The sequence below is a fragment of the Betta splendens genome, chromosome 9 (assembly GCF_900634795.4).
Source record: "Betta splendens chromosome 9, fBetSpl5.4, whole genome shotgun sequence".
Lineage (NCBI taxonomy): Eukaryota > Metazoa > Chordata > Actinopteri > Anabantiformes > Osphronemidae > Betta > Betta splendens.
The window spans coordinates 21,829,001-21,846,569 of NC_040889.2; the positions used below are offsets into that span (position 1 = coordinate 21,829,001).

Sequence of the window (17,569 nt, forward strand, 5' to 3'; positions counted from 1 at the left end):
CAGTAAACCTCAGTAAAGTAAACAGATTTACTTAAATGTTGCGTATTCATAATAAAATAAATGTGTAAATATATGTAATAAACCATATAAAAATACACAGTGATAATTTGGGTAAAGATATCAAAAGACCACATGAACCAGACAAATATCTGTAAACATTTAAAAGTCTAATTATTCTGATACGATACTGTCATTTTAGTTATCAGAAGGTCACAACATGTTATATCCTAGTAAAGCAACCAGAGCAACCCGAAAAATCATGCACACCAAAGTGAACTGAAGAGAAGAGCAGAGGCTGGAGGTGATACATGTCAACATAACCTCGTTATATTTTACTCTAAAAGCTTCTGTTGCCATGTTTCGCTTCAGGCCCTGTTGTGTAATGTAATCAATACCTTTGGTTGTGAACATGTACCTTTTTAGGCCACAATCGGATTTAATTAACTCTGTTTTTTGTATTTGGGGATCTAAAAAAGTATTTATGAGAATATGTCTACTTACATTTAAGTAGTGACTTACTTTTACAAGTAAGTTTAAAATTCAACATGTATGCCAAAAAACAAAGAACAAATGAAGCCGAGATCACTTGTTTCCATTTAACCACTTTTCCATCATGATGGCTCATATAAATTTTCACCTTCTCATGGTGAATATCTAAAATCCTGCAATTATTAATCACCCATTTTGAAGGAACCTGTAAATATTATGGCATGGCTTTATCAGTGGCTTGTCAGTGTATGACATCATAGCATTTTGCAGGTGTGGAGTGAGTGAGCATGAGCAGTTTTCATTTAATCAAGAAATGTAGATATCGTTCCATCTGGCCTGTAGTGAGGAGATCTACAGCACCATGTTTACCATGCTGTCATTGAAGTCAGTAATGAATGTGCCTGTTAGATAACTGACAGTGGCGGTTGGGTAATATTTATTATGATACTATGAGCTACAGGTGGCATTAATATCCTACCAGAGAGGGTTGTTCCACACACAGTGGCTCATATCACAATGTCACCAAAGGTCAAAAAATCAAAGGCTGCCTTTTGCACACAAACATATTTATCTTTATCTAGAAGAGATAAAACCAAATGGCCAAATTTGTCCTTTCTGTTGCACAACTAAGGTGGAAAAAGCCCCAAACATCCCCCAATCCACATCCTCCAGCCTGTTTATCCAGCCTATATATATTACATGTCTATACACTTCATTTGCCTCAATTTATCGTTACTTGGGCTAATTGTTTCAGTGCCACTCAACACGGCAACTCAATCCCTGACCAGTGTTGCATCAGAATGCGTCTGTCAGCGTGAATTTGCATGGTGGACACTTTCTTTTCATGGGTCTCAAAGCATGATGCAAGATACTCCTGCTGTTGCCTCCTCCAGGATGTTATATGTTTGTCACACTAATTAATGGATATAGCAACTACCACCTGAATTATTAAGAGCTGAAACTAAATACTAGCAATTCAGCACAGTATTGCTGCACTTGTTTAAACATTTTAGCTGCACAGAAGGCACTGTCTGCGAGAATGCCACATTAGTATATCAATAATACTTATTCAATCTTATGTCTTATCACCTCACTACTTGATTCTTAATCTATTTCTAAGACACATTCCTAAATAACCTATGATTATCAGTGATTGCTGATCAATGACATTGTCTATAAAAAGGCTCAAAAAACAGACAGACCACACTTCGAGGGGAAGTATATATTTTTTTCTTCAGACAGTTCCTCAGTAGTTTCGGGGTGACGAAGCAAGCAACCCTTAAAAGCCTCCTCAACTCAGTTCTGACGAGACAATCTCATGAGCTCACAATCAGTATCCTACAGGCTTGCTGTATTTTTTGCCACTTACATGAACAAGTATACAAACAACTGTAGACTAAACAATCTATGCTTCAATCATTAAAAGCGATCTGAATTTACTGAAATGGCAACTCAAACTCTCTTCATTGTTCCAATTACAAAGAAAATAATAATCACTGTTTAGTAGTATCATATTTCTCCAAAATAATGCTCCCTCACTGGCCAGCAGAATTCAGGCTCATTCAAAAGTTAAATAAAAAAATAAATACATACTTTAAGTAAAATAATCTTTGCAACATAGATTGTCTTCTATTATTCTACTATATTTTACACATATATGTCTTCTATAGCCACAGAATTACAAAACACTAACATTCTGTAGACGGAGCATTTTTCCATTAATATTTCACAATAGATAATCACTGGTCAGAACTAGTATTGGTTTTATTTACCTAAGTTACCTAAAGTAGGACAAGGTTCATACAATCTTTATCTTTTTTTGAAACACGTTGCTCTAAACAAAGGTCCATTTAATGCTTCGATTCAAAATCAAGAAAATACACACAGACTGCACTATAAAGTGATTTAAACAACTTCAGATTTTTTCAAGCATAAACTATCCTGCATTTACAGTAATTTGTCCAACATTTAGTTAGTTTCATTTTTATAAAGTCTATGATTTTCTAACAAGTTTCACTGGCACGGTTTTAACAAACAGGAGTCAAAAACAGCACTTTACGGCACGAGAGTCACAGTACCGGAATGTACAGTATGTCCAGCAGCAAACCATGCACACACGCACGCACGCACACACACACACACACACGCACACACACACACACAAACCTGCACCACGCAAAATGCACACATACATAAAAACACATACACACAAAAACCAGCAGACACACATGCTGAGGTTACAGCTACAGTGTACACTGTCTTAAACTAACAGCCCAAAAGTACAAGGTGTCTAACGTGGTGCTTCGATGTTCACATAAGAACAAAGCAACACAACTACTGTGACTACTGTCACTGTCAGCTAATCACCAGGACCTGTAAGATAGAACCAGGATACAAAAAAAAGAAGAGAAGAAATTTTCCCAAAAGGAAAGAATCGGACAAAGCAATGTCCTTGAATGACTTGAAATATCAATATTTGGATACATTATTATGAATAACGGAACACATCAGCTGTGTAGTAAACTACGTACGTTATGATACTAAGCCCTGTTGTAGCTCTATATAGAGTCCCTGCTCACATTTGTTCTAAATGTCCAGATTAAATATCAGTGAAGTCCCTGCACCCATGTTGATAACATTATGGGAATAGTCCAACATTTCATACTAATGAAAAACGAAACAAAAAATATGTGTGTTTTGGAGTTGTTGTCTCTGTAATATGCTGTCATGCATCATAAGGCCCACTGACTCACATAATGTGTAAAACCAGTGCACGCTGGGTCAGCCATCACTGTGGTTGTGACTAGAGAACTTGGTCCAGCAGAGTAAGTGTCCAACTTGCAGCTAAGCCGTCATCCATGCTGTGTCAGCTAACAGCTAGCCTCCCATCCACTGGCAGTCTATTTAAAGGCTGCTGCACTCACCGACATGTGCTGCAACGCTGCCAGGCCTGGTGGCCCCTGAACCTCTGCCTGCACCTACTTTGGTTCTGCTCTGTGTTTATGCTCCCTAGAGAGACTTTAGTCCCATTGGAGGATGATTTCTGTGTGCGCTCAATTTCCAAAGCAGGGAATAGCTACAGTACAGGAGTAGAACCAAACTGCCAACTCAAATTGCATCTCCAATTATAGATTGACACAAAGTAATCGTGTGAATGATTGGATGATGAAATACAAATTTATTATGCCCTTATGTTTCTGGTGGTCTAAGCCAATCTGTTCTAAACTAGCAACTGCACAAGTTCCCAGGTGATTGATTTGTGAGCAACATCTGATTCCCCCCCGCCTCGCTTATCTCAGCTTTTCTTTCGCTTCTCTGCAGTCTGCTGACATGACTGCTAAATAAGTGTAGAGTTTCAAACACTGTCAGAATTCAGGGAAGAGGAGATGGTCACCAAAACGCAAATGCCCGTTTACTCTACGCAACCTTAAGTCCTTGAGTATTTCTATATGCACGGTGTCAGCTCCCTGAACTATCCCCACCTGAGAATGGACAAAGTCGCCAAGAGTAGAGGATTTATAGGACAAAGTCAAAGGTTCCGAAATTAAAAAAACGTACATAAATTGATCAACATGTGAAGGCAAAGTGCGCCTCCTGGAGAAACCAGACGGCTGTTCCTGAAAAGGATGGCATCATAAACTGAGCCTTGTCATTACATAAAACGTACAATACAGTGAATGTATAAAAGAAACGACTCAACGGTAGACGATGTGGCCTGTGACAAAACCAATACTTGGTATTGCATCACACTCCTGAATCCTCCACGCTTTTGTCTTTCTCCCCTGGAGTCGATGCCTGGCTGCTGCTGCCCTCTGCTGGACGTCGTGGGGACTCGTCTGCTGCTGTGCTGCTGGACGGAGAACCACCAGTGGCACCGGGCCCTTTAACTTTGACGTGCGCGGGGCTGCCGGAGCGGCTGCGGCTGCCGCGCCGCCCCCTGCGTTGCTTCCCTTCATGCGGACTGGGACTGCGGGCCCTTGTCTTCACGTGGACAGTGCTTTCGTCCTCAGAACTAAAATCAGAGCTGTCTGAAGAACTGGTGTTGAGGCCTGAAGTGGGAAGCTGAATCTGAGAATAAATGACGAAGAGAATGAGAAGAAGGTGTCAAAAATGCTGAAGATGCAGACGGAGCATCAGCAGTAAGATCACACCGCAGGTGTAAAATCACATTAGAACAAATAGAACATTTTAAGTCATAATTACCTGAAACGGCTCTGTTACACCCACAATGCTGCTCATATTGTTGCTATAGAAACCCAGGATGAAGTCCCCTGAGCCTTTGGGCAACTCCTCTTCAGTAAAGGTTGCCTAAAAACAGTCAGTGAACCACTTAACACATTGAAAGCAAAGAAATTACGGAAGATTTATTAGCTCACATTCAGATTACCTCATGTTCTTGTCGATGGAAATCAGCTTCCTCTTGCTTTGCCCACACATATCCGACATAGTCCTTATAATGTTTAAATCCCACCTACGGCATAAACAGTAACAACTCACTTTTGTTCGGGGGCATTTGCTGTTACACCCGATGCTGACATCGTCATAATCTCACATTATCCAGTGGACTTCACCTTGTACAAGCCAATCCAGTCCCAGGAGCTGCGTGAGTAGCTGGGGGCCAGTTTGAACTTGACTGTGGCATCAGCGATGCTGTTCCACTCATCAGCCACCATGAGCGTGACCAGGGGAACATCCACCTTGTACGGGAACTGCGCAGGGAAGCAGCCATCGATCAGCGTTTGTGTTGTGTTTGTGTTGTGTTGGCGCGCCGTGCCGTGCACCTCACCTGCAGGGTGAAGATGGAGTAGACCGGCTTGTGGTCACTGACGAGGTACTCCGTGTGGCTGCGGTAGCAGTGCTGCGTCACTGTGGGCCCGCTGGTCAGCCCTGAAATGGAGCCACGCTTCCCCGCGTTGACGGCGTCGGCGGCGGCCGCCGGGGCTCGCAGGCGCCACAGAATCCGGTCCGTCCAAGCCGGTTTACGCTTCTTTCCACTAGGACGTTTGAAGAAAGAGAGGCACGGAATTACAAAATGCTCCGCATGAGGAGGGGGAGGAGGAGGCTCTTTTGTGCATCCTGGGGCATGTGAGGACCTTTAGAGAGAGGACTGAAATTCACTGAGATCTCTGGGCAGTGGCCTAGAATTAATAACGGGGACCGCTGGCAATACCGACCTTGTGTCGTACGTATTTGTTCCGATGTCAAACTTGTAGGTAGGAGAGAATTTCAGCGGCCCCTCTTGAAATCCCTCCAGCACCGTCTCACTGTTTTTGGCCAAATTCAACTGTAACAGAATAAGCAAGTGTCGCACATCTGCCCTCTAGTGGTTTTACCAACACGGTGCACGTCCCAGCTAGCTTGAGCTCGTCTGTGGGTTTTATTTTTTACCTGGTCCTTTTCCCACAGCACAGAAAACTTGTTGTTATCGATGGCTGATTTCACCACTTGCATATCCAGGTCATCAATGCGAAAGTTGAGATCCCCAAACCAGAAAACCACACTATAAAAAAATATAATAATAAATATACCATGAGGGGACAGTTAGTTATGAATAGCTAAAACAGACACAGCTGAGTAGCACAGTGTGTGAGAAAGGCCGGTTTGATCCGATTCTAGCCTATTTGTGTTTACATGTGCTGACTCACTCGTGGTCCAGAACCCCTGTGGCCGCCTGGCCCTCGAACTGCTGCTGCTGCAGGATGCTCTCGAAGTCTTCCATGCGCTGATCAGAGTTTTCCATGTGAGCCGGAAGGTGGCAGTTGAGGAAGCAGATGGTGTGACCGAACACTGACATGCGGGCACTCACTCCCCCTTTATTCCCCTGGAACATTACAAACGGGCAGGTTAGTTAGCATCAGTGTGTAATTAAACAGGACATCGGGATGTTAATGTAAATTAATGTTAAAGTGCACATTGGTGTGTGTGAGAGCATAGCTGCGTGCCCTCAGTGATCTCACCCAGTAACCTCCCAGGCCAGTGCGGGTGGTCTCCGTCTGAATTCCCCGGAGGAAGGGCAGGTGGAAATACTTGGTGAAGACCAGCAATAGCAACCCCTGCATTCGCTGGGAAGTCACCTGAGGAGCGATGGACCAAATAGACGGACAGACGACAAACACAACACACGAGTGAGTCCAGTGAGAGGCCAGAGGAGACGCTGTGCAGTAGCTGTTCAGTTCAAGTGCAGGGTTTAGGAAGCATGGATGAGAGTCCAGCGCTTATGGTTTAAACATAACAGAAACACTGTGTAAGGAGACTTTTCCTCTCCACCATCATCTCAAGCGCTTGCTTCCTGTCACGCTACATGATAATATGCAGATTCTGACATTTGTGAGCCACTGGTATGAAAAGCAGCTCAGATATTTTTGTACTGGAAGTGGGGCAGGACTGGGACACGTGCATCTGTTAAGTGGAATACGTTAAAGGTATTTGCATGTTATGCCGAGGCGCCTCTCCAGAAACTGTGGCCCGTCCCTCCCCTTCCCTTCTCCAGTGCCTCCAAGCCCCAGGCTGAAGAAGCTTATCACATCCCCACCACAAATGCCCTGTGAGCTGTGATGAAGGCGCACATCTCCACGTGACACAAGACCCTCTTGCTTGTACACTAACCGGCTATTTGAGCAACTTTGTTGCATAATGGCTTCTACTGAACCATGAAGTGGACCGACACTGTGTATGTGTGCATGTTTTCTTTTTCTTTTTTGCCTGCATGACGTCTGAGAACCTTTGTCTGCGTGTGTGCGTGTGTGTGTGTGTGTGTGTGTGTGTGTGTGTGTGTGTGTGTGTGTGTGTGTGTGTGTGTGTGTGTGTAGTACTCACAAGTGAGCTGTGAGAAACAAGTGTGACGTTTGCAGTGCAGATTAGGAGTTTAGGCGCTCAGTGTATTATTCATTACGGCCTCTTATTAACCACAGAATCAGCCACATGGACATTCATCCACTATTTCACAATTCCCTGCAGGGAGGAAACCATCACTGTAGGCATCCACTATCTATTGTAGCTTACCCAAACACAAAATGTGGCTACAATCAGCAGCTGTGTGGTCCGGGACCAGTGCGTTTCTGCTGCGATGGGCTGGTTTGACAGGGCTTTATTGCAACGGCTACAGTTTGGAGTCGACTCCAGAGCAGAGAACAGATGAGGTGTCCTGTTAATACGCGTCATGTCAGGACCAGACAGATTTCTACTGACATCTACAGATAACCACCTCAAACCAGGACAAAACGACATCCAAAGGAAGACGGCGACAACGAGATATGAAGACGGCCTAAAACAAACTATTGTAGCAGACCACCAGATAGCTGGAGGACAGTGTCACTCTCGCTGTCAGACACATCGACAGCCACATGATCCAAAAATAAAACAGCACCCTGGGAGACGTTTGTCTCGCTCGTTCAGCTCGACAGCTGATTCACACTCTCGGACTCACCGCACCAACAGAGCCAAGCGAGTCTTCAGATGAAGCCGGCGGAGGAGGGAGCGGCAACCTGCGGTGCAGTACGTGCCGCTAAAAAGACGAAACACCCGGGAATATAGATGTTTGACACAACGTGTGGAATATATGAGGAAGTATTTGCTGCTGAACACTGTGGGTAGCGTGAGATCGGCACACGACAGACTGTTAGAAAGCATCACTCTGCCCGTTGCTCAGGGAACAAGATGAACGGAAACAGCAGCAGGAAGCAGGGGCCAATCAGTGATCGGGGAGTCTGCCTGAATCTAAGCTGTTTAGCATTTCCCCATGTGAGCGTGCATATGTGTTTATAATAAAAGTCATTACTGACCAGCACATAACCGAAGGGGCTCAGCCTCTCCATGCAGACCTCGCTCCACTGGTCTGTGAAGAGCACATCTTTCAGCCTTTTGTTAATCATTGAGTTCACTTCTTGCAGCCTTGAAGAAAAAACAGGCAAACGACAAGGCACAAGGGTCAACAGAGAGAGAGAGAGAGAGAGAGAGAGCTTCGATAAAGCGATGGTGGGCAGGGAAATAGACAGGAGACAATCACCGCCAGGGCGAGGGAGACGTTCAAGGCCGCTAATTAGTGGCATTGTGTGCAGCGCTGATGTGGGACAAGTGAACATTAGTGGGCACTCTGGCTTTGGGTAAAGTGGATGACTACCGCGCCACAAAGCACTCACCCGATGATGTACATGTCTGTGTTTCCATCACCCACATTCAGCCCCAGCAAGGAGGTGATGTCATCCGGCGGCGTGGCGGAACCCACGTTCCAAGTGATGATGTGCAGCCTGATGGGACAAGGTTGTTATTGGAAATCTCTTAAAAACACTCACCCCCACTCATGGCAGTGTCGTCGCCTCCACACCGCTTGTGTGACTCTATCGCAGCGCATCAAACTCCTTTTAAAAGCTCTGACCTTTTGGTTTGCTTCTATATCACAGCATTTTATATTTCATCCAGCTCTGGAGGCATGTGTTGCTTATTTGATAGACATTCTGGCCCAGTGTTGAAGGTCAGTGACTCACTGACTTCACTGATTTAGTAACATAAACCCAGTTCAACCAGCAGTGATTCACTGACTACTGATGCAGAGTCAGAGACAAAGCTGCTCAGAAGAATCAGATACAAATCTACTCTGACATCACAGTGATATTATTAGTGTTTTCACAGTGATATTATATATGTAGTTTGTTTTCTGAATTTGAAAATAATAAAATCATTTGGTTGAGTTTAAACACTTGACTTAGGTCACCCATCTATAATTTATTAAAAGTGAGCTGCAATTAATATTTCATGCATTCAAATAATTTAGTGCAGGATTTATGAATACATTATTGATCACTTGCATCATGAGCCAGTCTGTTATTACCATTATTTACATGTTTGTATGCAGATTACAGCATAAATGGTTTAAGTCAGGTTTTCACCCAGTGAGATGTGGCTTGTTTGTGGCTTATCATTATGCAACGCTGCAGTGCTGTATATCAATGAATAGGATGCTGTTTCCCAGCTGTTTGGCAATCCGAGGCCCTGAGGACTGAACTTGCCTGAAGTCCTCCATCGTCTGGGCCTGGGTGTCGGCTGTACCTGCCACAGACAGGGCCCTCTGTGCGTGGGGGTTCAGGTGAGGAGGCACGGGCCTGCTGGCAGGCGGGTGGGGCACCGAAGCCGCTCTAACTGGACCTTTGGGCCCGGCCTTGACGCTGGGTCCTGTGGCCTCTGCTGCGGCCTTCACGGCCGCAGGGCGGTAGGGCTTGGGACGACTCGCTGCAGCGCCATCGGTGGAGGTCTGGTCCTGGTCGGGCGCCGGCCCGGACTCGGCTTTGGGCTCGGTGACGTCCACGGAGCCCTCCACCCTGGCACTTCTCTGAGGCCGTCGAGGCCTGAGGGGAGATTCGGTGACAGCATCTGCAGGTTGGGACACTCTGTCGGGAGCAGGAGCAGGAGCAGGACTCGTCTGTAAAGCTTCTGTGACCCTGCTTTGGTTGGATTCATGTGTTTGGCTTTGGCTCTGATTTTCTTCGTCCATGTCTTGAGATTCCTGTGACAAAGGTAATAATTGAAGGAAGCCAATTTAGACAACAGGAAACATAACTGCAATTCAGATACATTCTGATGATTTTACACAAAACGTCCAAATTCACGTAACAATCAGACCAGAGTGATTCTAAATGTGATCAGGAAAATCATTTTAAAAGAAGTGAGTTCTGTCCCTGAAACACTGGGCAGCAGAGCTTCAGCTTCTTTCACAAATGACAAGTCAATTGAGCTGACGAGTGGAGCGCTGTCATGAGACCCTATTGACCCAGCAGACAGCGAGTGAGTCATCCGCCTCCCACCATCGTGACTGTTCAAATACCTGCCTTCTCGCGGACAGACGAACGCAGCAGTTTACAGTTAACGCCGATCTCTGAGGCAAAAACCAGCACGGACGCGGCCTGCGATGCCCCGCGCTTTCCGCCGTAGCTGCCTGCCAGGTCTCCAGCGGCCACGGAGCTTTCCGGTCAGCTCCTATCAGCTCAGAGCACCTGCCCCGCACCGAAGGCACCGCACACGGACACGAACCACAACACGCAGACGGAGCTGCAGAGGCTCCGGTTAGAGAGGGAGCAGAGCAGCAGGACAGCGGCCAAGCAGAGGTTTCCTCTATAGCTGGCCGATATAACAGAAGCCAATTTAAAAGGATTTAGCAAAAATGCATCAATGGACTATTAAGAAATGAGCAATCATCCATTCTTAGCCGCCCTATCATGTGTAAACATCACAAAGAGCGCTGCGATAATAGAAAGATGCCTCAGATGCTGCAGCCAGATAGGGACGTGTCGCGTTTGCAGCCGAAAACGAGCAGATTTGGACACAAACGTCTGTAAGTCTGACCCAGATTCTCTGGTAGCCCAAATGCAACACGTGAGAAAAGGTCAGTGTTTGATGTGGTGGGTAAGGACACGCCAGGTGCTCAGACTTTACACCAGTCGTCCACATGCACAATCCTGTGCAGTTCGACGACGAGTGGACAATATAATGACAAAATAACAGAGCTCACAGTCATTCACGTGACCTTGAACGAGACGGAGGCTGTGACTTCCATGCACCGAGCGGAATGCATGCATGTATGGTGTTTATAAAGTTGGGGGGGGGGGGTGCAGAGGAGAGTGGCAGAGAGGCCGAGCACACGTGGGAGTGGGTGGGTGCAAAACGAGCCGAGGGGGAGGAAGCTGGAGAGCCGGGCGAGAGACGGTGCGTTCAGGGACAGCACTGCGTCTCCGTTTAGATTGATCCCCTCACGCGTTCTCTGTGTTTTCCCAGGCTTTAATCCCCCCCCCCCCCTCGTACTGTCATCACCCCCACACGTTCACCTTCACCACGTTGGGCTCTGAACTGCACGACACTCGCGCTCCTCTGAGCGACGTGCTCTGTATTGTTCGCTTCATTCGCCACGGCACAGTCACTATCAATGGCGTCAACGCGCCACAGTCCCAGCAGCCGCCGCCGCCGTCACACCAGACCCAGACCACAATCAGCGGCAAATACGAGAAGGAACGGGGAGGAGGCATGGTCATGAACAGGCTGGAGGAGCGCGGAGGAGCCGAACAAATCCTGGACGTCGATGAAGTAGACACATAACATGCAGCGCAGTAACTGCTCATTTTCTTGGGTGACAGGGCAGCAGCCGCACTTTCGCCATTCTCCTCACGTTCACCAAGGAGAAAGTGCAATGATTTGATAATAACAAATGTGTCATGGTGTTTACATGCACCCTCCTGGGGGGGTGGGAGCTGAGCGCGCCAGGAAGGACGCAGTGGAGCCCAAACAGCAGGCTAGTCAGACTTATTGGATCATCCGACGGGATGATTGGACAACAAAGAAGCCAGTAAATCTGAATCCTCACATTTAATTATCTGAGTCTGAGATCTCCGTCTCGGCCTGAAATATTGTTCCCAGGCCCAACGTTGAGCACCGCTTGCTCGTCTCCTCGGGGGCTGATTGTTGAAATTGCAGCCAAGTAAAGTGTTAGTATTAGGGGCCTCCGGGGGCGTATGCCCCTGTGACGGGGATTCTAATGATGAGCCGGACAGAGACGACACCGGCAGCTGCTGCCACGGCTGTGAGTGGCTCCTCGAGGTCCTAGTGCCACGGAGCACGGCGCCTCTGTGTCTGGAGGGCCTCATCCCTCTGATCAGGTCACAACCAAGGCTGCAGGACGTCAAAACCATTTTCCTTATAGCCCGACGCGGAGATGCCTCCTGACAGCAGTATAATGTCTGCACTGCAAAATTACACTGTAAGCTGCAATTTCCAGTTGTGTCAATTAGGCAGACGAAGCGTTCAGCCAAACATTCACTGATTCTGCCTGAGGGGACAGACATAATAAATATTGGACATAACGTGTGGTTTAATAATTAAAGAACATATGTTGCATAATGTCAGGATATACATCTATGTCAGTGAAGCAACTCTGCTGGGAAATCAAATTCAGTAAAAGCAAGAGATAATAAAGGTACATTTCCTTCCGCTCGCTCTGCCGTGGGAATCGAACTAGCACCTCTGCACTGATGCTCGCCTGCTCCTGAGACGCCACCACGTCCTTACAGCGCAGTCAGTTAATTGCCCATCAGTTCCGCCCTGCTCAGACACCGGTTTGCAAAGGCGTGTTAGGCAACAAACGCAGACAGACTCCACAGCTGCTTCGCTGCGCTCTAGGAGCTGATCCCGCGGCTGTGGAGGAAACCTGTTGGGGGGTGATAATTACAGCATCTGGGGCTGAAACTGAATGCAGGGTTTCGATGACTGATGTGGGCAAAGATTACTACGCTTGCAGCTGAATGCTGCCCTCGATCACTTCGCTGCATCGAATGGCTGCAGGAGTAAGTAGAAAATGAAGCAAGCCTTCAAAGGGAGGGCGCCGAGGGCGCGTCACCTATTTACACCTTCTCTGTGTGACTGCACGCAAATATGCAAATATGTCTGACTACGGAGAGAGGGCTTTTTGACAGGACCTCATATCCTGTTATGTAAACACTGCAACACAAGCGCTACATTGTGTAACTTCAGGGTAAGGGCTACTGGTGTTTGGTTCACGGTTTGTTATCTGGCCCAATTACACTGTTGCTTCAAGGGCATTTTTTTATGACTGAAAAAGAGCATGAAGGTCGTTTTAATCCAGGCTTTCGCAATCAGACCTTCTGTGGAACGTGGACACAGAAGTGTTGCCTGTGTGTGTGCGTGTGTGCGTGTGTGTGCGTGTGTGTGTGTGTGTGTGTGTGTGTGTGTGTGTGTGTGTTGAGGGAGGTGAGGGAGTGATGTGTGACCGTATATTTAGATCTGCGCGATTTCTTGAAAATGAGAATCTGATTGGCTTATTCTTAATAAACATGGGTTTACGTTACAAACGTGCACAGACGCGCGGAGCAGGAGGATCAGCTTTCAAGGAAGTATTTCCAGCAGCTGTCGAGGTGAAACAAGTAAACAGAACGAGTCGATGTGTTGTTTGTTGTGTTTATGTTGCGTATGCTCCAATAATCCACATACATACAAGCGCGTGCGCGTGGCTGATTGACGGATTATTGCCTTTACCTGCGTTGGCTCCTCTGTGCGGAGGCTTTTAACAGCGGTTGGGTCTTGATTGGATGGTTTTCTGCAGATGCTGGAGTCGATCCGCCTCCGCAGAGGACGCGAGTTTACAAAATAAACCAGCGGTCTCGACGAGACGCTGATAAACAAACGGCGAACTTTCACTGCCGGTCGCCCGCCGGTGAAACCATCGGCATCCCGGCGCCCTCGGTCCTCGGCGGGGCGATGACGGACGAGGGGAGGAGCAGGTGGGTTCGGAGCGCAGCGGAGCGGGCGACGGAGCCGCCAGGAAGCCTACATCTCTCGGCAACGCCAGCGTCTAGAGCCGCACACTGCAGCAGCGCCCGCACGCCCGCGTCCCGTGCCTTTCTCCGTGCCCTTCAAAGCCCCACGAGGAGAGCGCTTCCGCGAACGCGCCGCCGCTGCCTGCAAAGACGACGGCTCGACGATCACAGTAAACTCCGGCTCCGAGGCTCACAGACCTGCGGCGGATAGAACGGGAATATTATAGCAATCACGCCTTTAAACCTAGATTGTCGGAACGAATGTCCGCTCTATGTGCTCGTTGTCTATGATGGCTCGCTACTGCCGCCTAGCGGCGAGTTTGGCGAACCGCGTGGCGGCATCGCAGCGGACGGAGCCTGTGTCTGTGCAGATTCCCAATCATCCAGGTCATGGTTATGGCAAAGGTGTTGAAGCAAAGCCAAGCAAGGATAGCACGCACTGATATGAGCTCTCAGTCTGTGCCCAGGAGCCCATTTCCTCCATCCACCAGCCCGTTAGGCTTGATGAGACCGATAAGTGGATGCAAGAGGCTTTTGGATGTGCACTCCAACCCGCAGCAAGACTCTAGACATCATGTGTTGGTTTATATTTTATGTATATCATAATAAGATCTTAACCAGTAGCTTGTAACCAAAAGTACCCTACGCTGAGCCAAAGCATGTGGTTAGACGTTGCTGTGGCAACACCTGAGGACACCTCATCAGTCTCCTTGACCTCCTAAACGCTGGTGGCATTTATGAGCGGCTCAAACCTGGGTCCTGATGTTTGTGTGTGACCTCCAGGGCCAGAGCTTGTACGGTTCAGTAAATGTGGTGTGTTAAACGCTTGGTCGGCTATGGAACATGAAGGGTGCTCACCGAACGCGGTGCTTTGATTCATCGCCGTCTGACCAGGTACCTACAGAGTAGAAGTAGGCTGAGCATGAGTGGAGACCTTTGTGTTCTATTTTTAGCCTTTCTGTGCTCCCGCAGTATTCGAGCACAGATCAAGGGTGGTTTATGCTTCTTTCTCCTGCCTCTGCTGTGAATCACACTGACAACAACACAGGTGTCTGTGCAGTATGTGGGTCAATGTGCTGGTGTTATAGCTGCTCAATGTATTACAGTGTATGTTTAAGTTAAGTTATGAAATGTATAAATTTAAAGGCAGTATTTAAAATAAAGGAACAGAAACATTTAAACGTGACATGTATTCTCAAGGGTTCATCGGGAGGCTCCTCTGGCTCAGTCACACACTGTTGTGCTGTGCCTGGAAAGATCACGCACCCGCACATGGACACGTGCCAATCAGCTTATGATCGCCCCCAAGGTCGAGGCATGAACAGACCTGTACGTAGGGACCGTGGAGAATCATGTGTTATCATAAATTAAACATTTATAAAAATGTGCGGAGTTATTTACTACGTGATGTCGTTTGTTCCGACAAATACGAGTATTAGCCATAGAGCAAATCTGTCCCATGCGGATGCTGGGGACCTCACAGACAGCCAATGACCGTGCTCCCCGCCTCTCTCTCTCTCTCTCTCTCTCTCCGCTGAGAAATACTTGACGTGGCAGAGGTCCGGACGTGACATAGCTGCGCATCATCTCTCCTCCTCCTTAGCTCAGTTGCCGACAAACATCTGCAGGTTCTGGTCCGCGGTCGGAACCAGGAGGCACAATGTGGCTGATCGTGTTGGCCAGTTTTCTTCACTGCGCCTCGGCCTACGACGTGGACCAGAAGAAGCTGGACGGGCTGGCGAAAGCGAAGGTCGAGGTACATCCAACCCTTGTTACACTAACGCTTCATGCATTTGCAGCAGGCTGTGTGACAGCGGGCTCGAACTTTTGGTACCTTTCTCAAATCACATTTTTATTGCGCGAATGGACGTGATTCATTTCTAAGATTCCTGCGTTGAGCGCATGCGTAAAAGATTTGTCTTGGGGGAGAATGGAGCAGGAGAAATCCCAGTGTTTACAAATCTATTACCACTCAAACACAAACACGCAAAAACTCGCAGACTGTTTTTTCATGTTCATCGGACGTGTACGATTTACTACAAAGTCACTTAGTAGGTCGTTAAATTGTAAACGTGGCCGGGGGTGAGTTACAGGAGGCTGGACTGTGCACAAAAGTTTCTGAAACGCGACCCCTCCTTTTGTGGGAAACCATGCCTTTATCCCCAGGGTGTCACCTAATCACCAGCCAGCCAGCATCACTGAGAAACAACACATGATGTCTGTGTTAGTCACACCTGCTCCTCGTGCCTGAGGCTCTGCAAAACAGCTAGGCGTCCTTTCCAAAAGTCCTAGATCTGCAGGGTACAAAAGGTGCACACACAGGAACATGAGACCCGGTGAGGTGTCTCTGGAGGGAACTCGTACCTGCAGCGGTGATGGGGAAATGTACAGGGAATGGTTGTTTGGTTTAGCTTGAAAGGAGCTGCTCTTAAACTTCAGCCTCGCGTTTGTTCTCGTTCCAGACGTGTGGTGGATGACAGCTGAACAGGCTCAGAGAGGTGAGTTGCCCGCTGGCTTGTAATGAGCAGGAGGCCAACTGTGGAGCGGCCGCCTGATGCCTGTAATCCCTGTCTGGAAGTGTTGGCTCCGAGTCAGAAACGCATCTGTCGCTGAATCCAGCACAAGTCACAAACATTAATCCCCAGCTCTGTGTGCAGGTCAAAGCCTTTGTGGTCCAGGACATTCCTCTTTAGTATCCTTTGACTCCAGCGTGTCGCTGTCCAGATATGCAGTATTTTGTCTTTGCGCTGATCCTTGACTGGCGCGTCAGCCATAACCTGGTGATGAAGCACATTCCTGGCGCTGACCCTGAGCTTGTCCTCCTGAACCACTATTATGAAGAACTGGATGTAAGTCCTGCATGTGTGTATAAGTATGTTGCACGATGAGAGCATGAGCACTTTAAAAGCCTGCGTGCTTCCTGCGCTGCAGCGGATTGCTCTGTCTGACATGAGCCGCGCCGAGATCAACGAGCTGCTGGGGAAGCTGGGCTTCTACAAGAAGGCTCAGCCCGAGGACGAGGTGCCGGTGGAGTTCCGCTTCGCCCCTGCAAAGGACAGCCCGTTTAAAGAGGAGTCAGCACACGGGCCGCCCACCGCTTCCCTCGGCGCTGAGCACACGTCCCCAGAGCCCAACGCAGAGGCCAAGCACACCGATCTATAACGTCAGGGTGGACACGCGTAGGAACTTAATAACATGTTGCCTCATAGCTGTTCCATGACCAGCAGTCATTTCAGAATAAGGCCAACACATGACGGATCAGTCGTTGGGGAAGAACAAACATCTTAGCCGTCAGCTAGCGGCCCTTTAAGGGTCCAGTCTGATTCGTACACGGCATCTTTGTGTCGTCATAACCCGGCAGGCCACTATGTGACTACTTTTCTATTCTCCGTTCAAACACGGTGTGTTTGTTATTATAGTTGTTTTGGGTCCATTGTGTGTGAGAGGTCTTCAGGCACTTCACTTGAGTTTTTCTGTGTCTGACTTACTTCCTGCCTACTGTGAAACTGAATGAAACCGCAGGCTCAAAATCGTCTGACTGGCCTGAGGTTGATGCTACTGTTCTGGTGGGCCGGACTAAAAGGCAAAAAAGGACTCAAGTGGAAATAAAAATTTAAATCAGGTCCTCAAGCTGAGTTGAATGTGTTGAATGTTCCTGTTTCGCTTTTATTCTCTAAGGTCTAAATTATTGTCAACTCTGATTTGCCCAAAGGTAAAACGTGTGAACATGTAAAAAAACATGTTAGACAATTGACAGTAGTCACAGA

At 47.6% G+C, this 17,569-nt stretch overlaps 2 protein-coding genes across 2 annotated transcripts; one reads left to right on the forward strand and one right to left on the reverse strand.

Moving 5' to 3' along the window:
• Positions 1–1,696: 1,696 nt before the first annotated feature.
• inpp5jb (inositol polyphosphate-5-phosphatase Jb) lies at positions 1,697–13,971 on the reverse strand. Its single transcript, XM_029162268.3, has 13 exons — positions 13,522–13,971; positions 9,495–9,988; positions 8,628–8,735; positions 8,271–8,379; positions 6,447–6,563; positions 6,135–6,310; positions 5,878–5,989; positions 5,664–5,773; positions 5,276–5,483; positions 5,061–5,198; positions 4,877–4,960; positions 4,693–4,797; positions 1,697–4,557 (listed from the first exon to the last, which is right to left on the reverse strand). The coding sequence occupies exons 2-13, from the start codon at positions 9,974–9,976 to the stop codon at positions 4,234–4,236; spliced, it is 2,073 nt and encodes a 690-aa protein (XP_029018101.1). The 5' UTR covers positions 9,977–9,988; positions 13,522–13,971; the 3' UTR covers positions 1,697–4,233.
• A 111-nt stretch (positions 13,972–14,082) lies between these two features.
• Positions 14,083–17,432, forward strand: selenom (selenoprotein M). Its single transcript, XM_029162360.2, has 5 exons — positions 14,083–15,558; positions 16,265–16,300; positions 16,460–16,494; positions 16,573–16,651; positions 16,734–17,432. Exons 1-5 carry the CDS (start codon positions 15,463–15,465, stop codon positions 16,962–16,964), a joined length of 477 nt encoding a protein of 158 aa, XP_029018193.1. The 5' UTR covers positions 14,083–15,462; the 3' UTR covers positions 16,965–17,432.
• The last annotated feature ends 137 nt before the right edge of the window (positions 17,433–17,569 follow it).

Excerpts from the sequence above, each read along its gene's own strand:
- inpp5jb (XM_029162268.3), bottom strand. The coding sequence starts at position 9,976 with ATGGACGAAGAAAATCAGAGCCAAAGCCAAACACATGAATCCAACCAA. Across the intron at positions 6,564-8,270 it reads GCCCCTTCGGTTATGTGCTG|GTGACTTCCCAGCGAATGCA; the intron begins GTCAGTAATGAC and ends ATCGCTCCTCAG. Across the intron at positions 5,990-6,134 it reads ACAGGGGTTCTGGACCACGA|TGTGGTTTTCTGGTTTGGGG; the intron begins GTGAGTCAGCAC and ends ATTTTTTTATAG.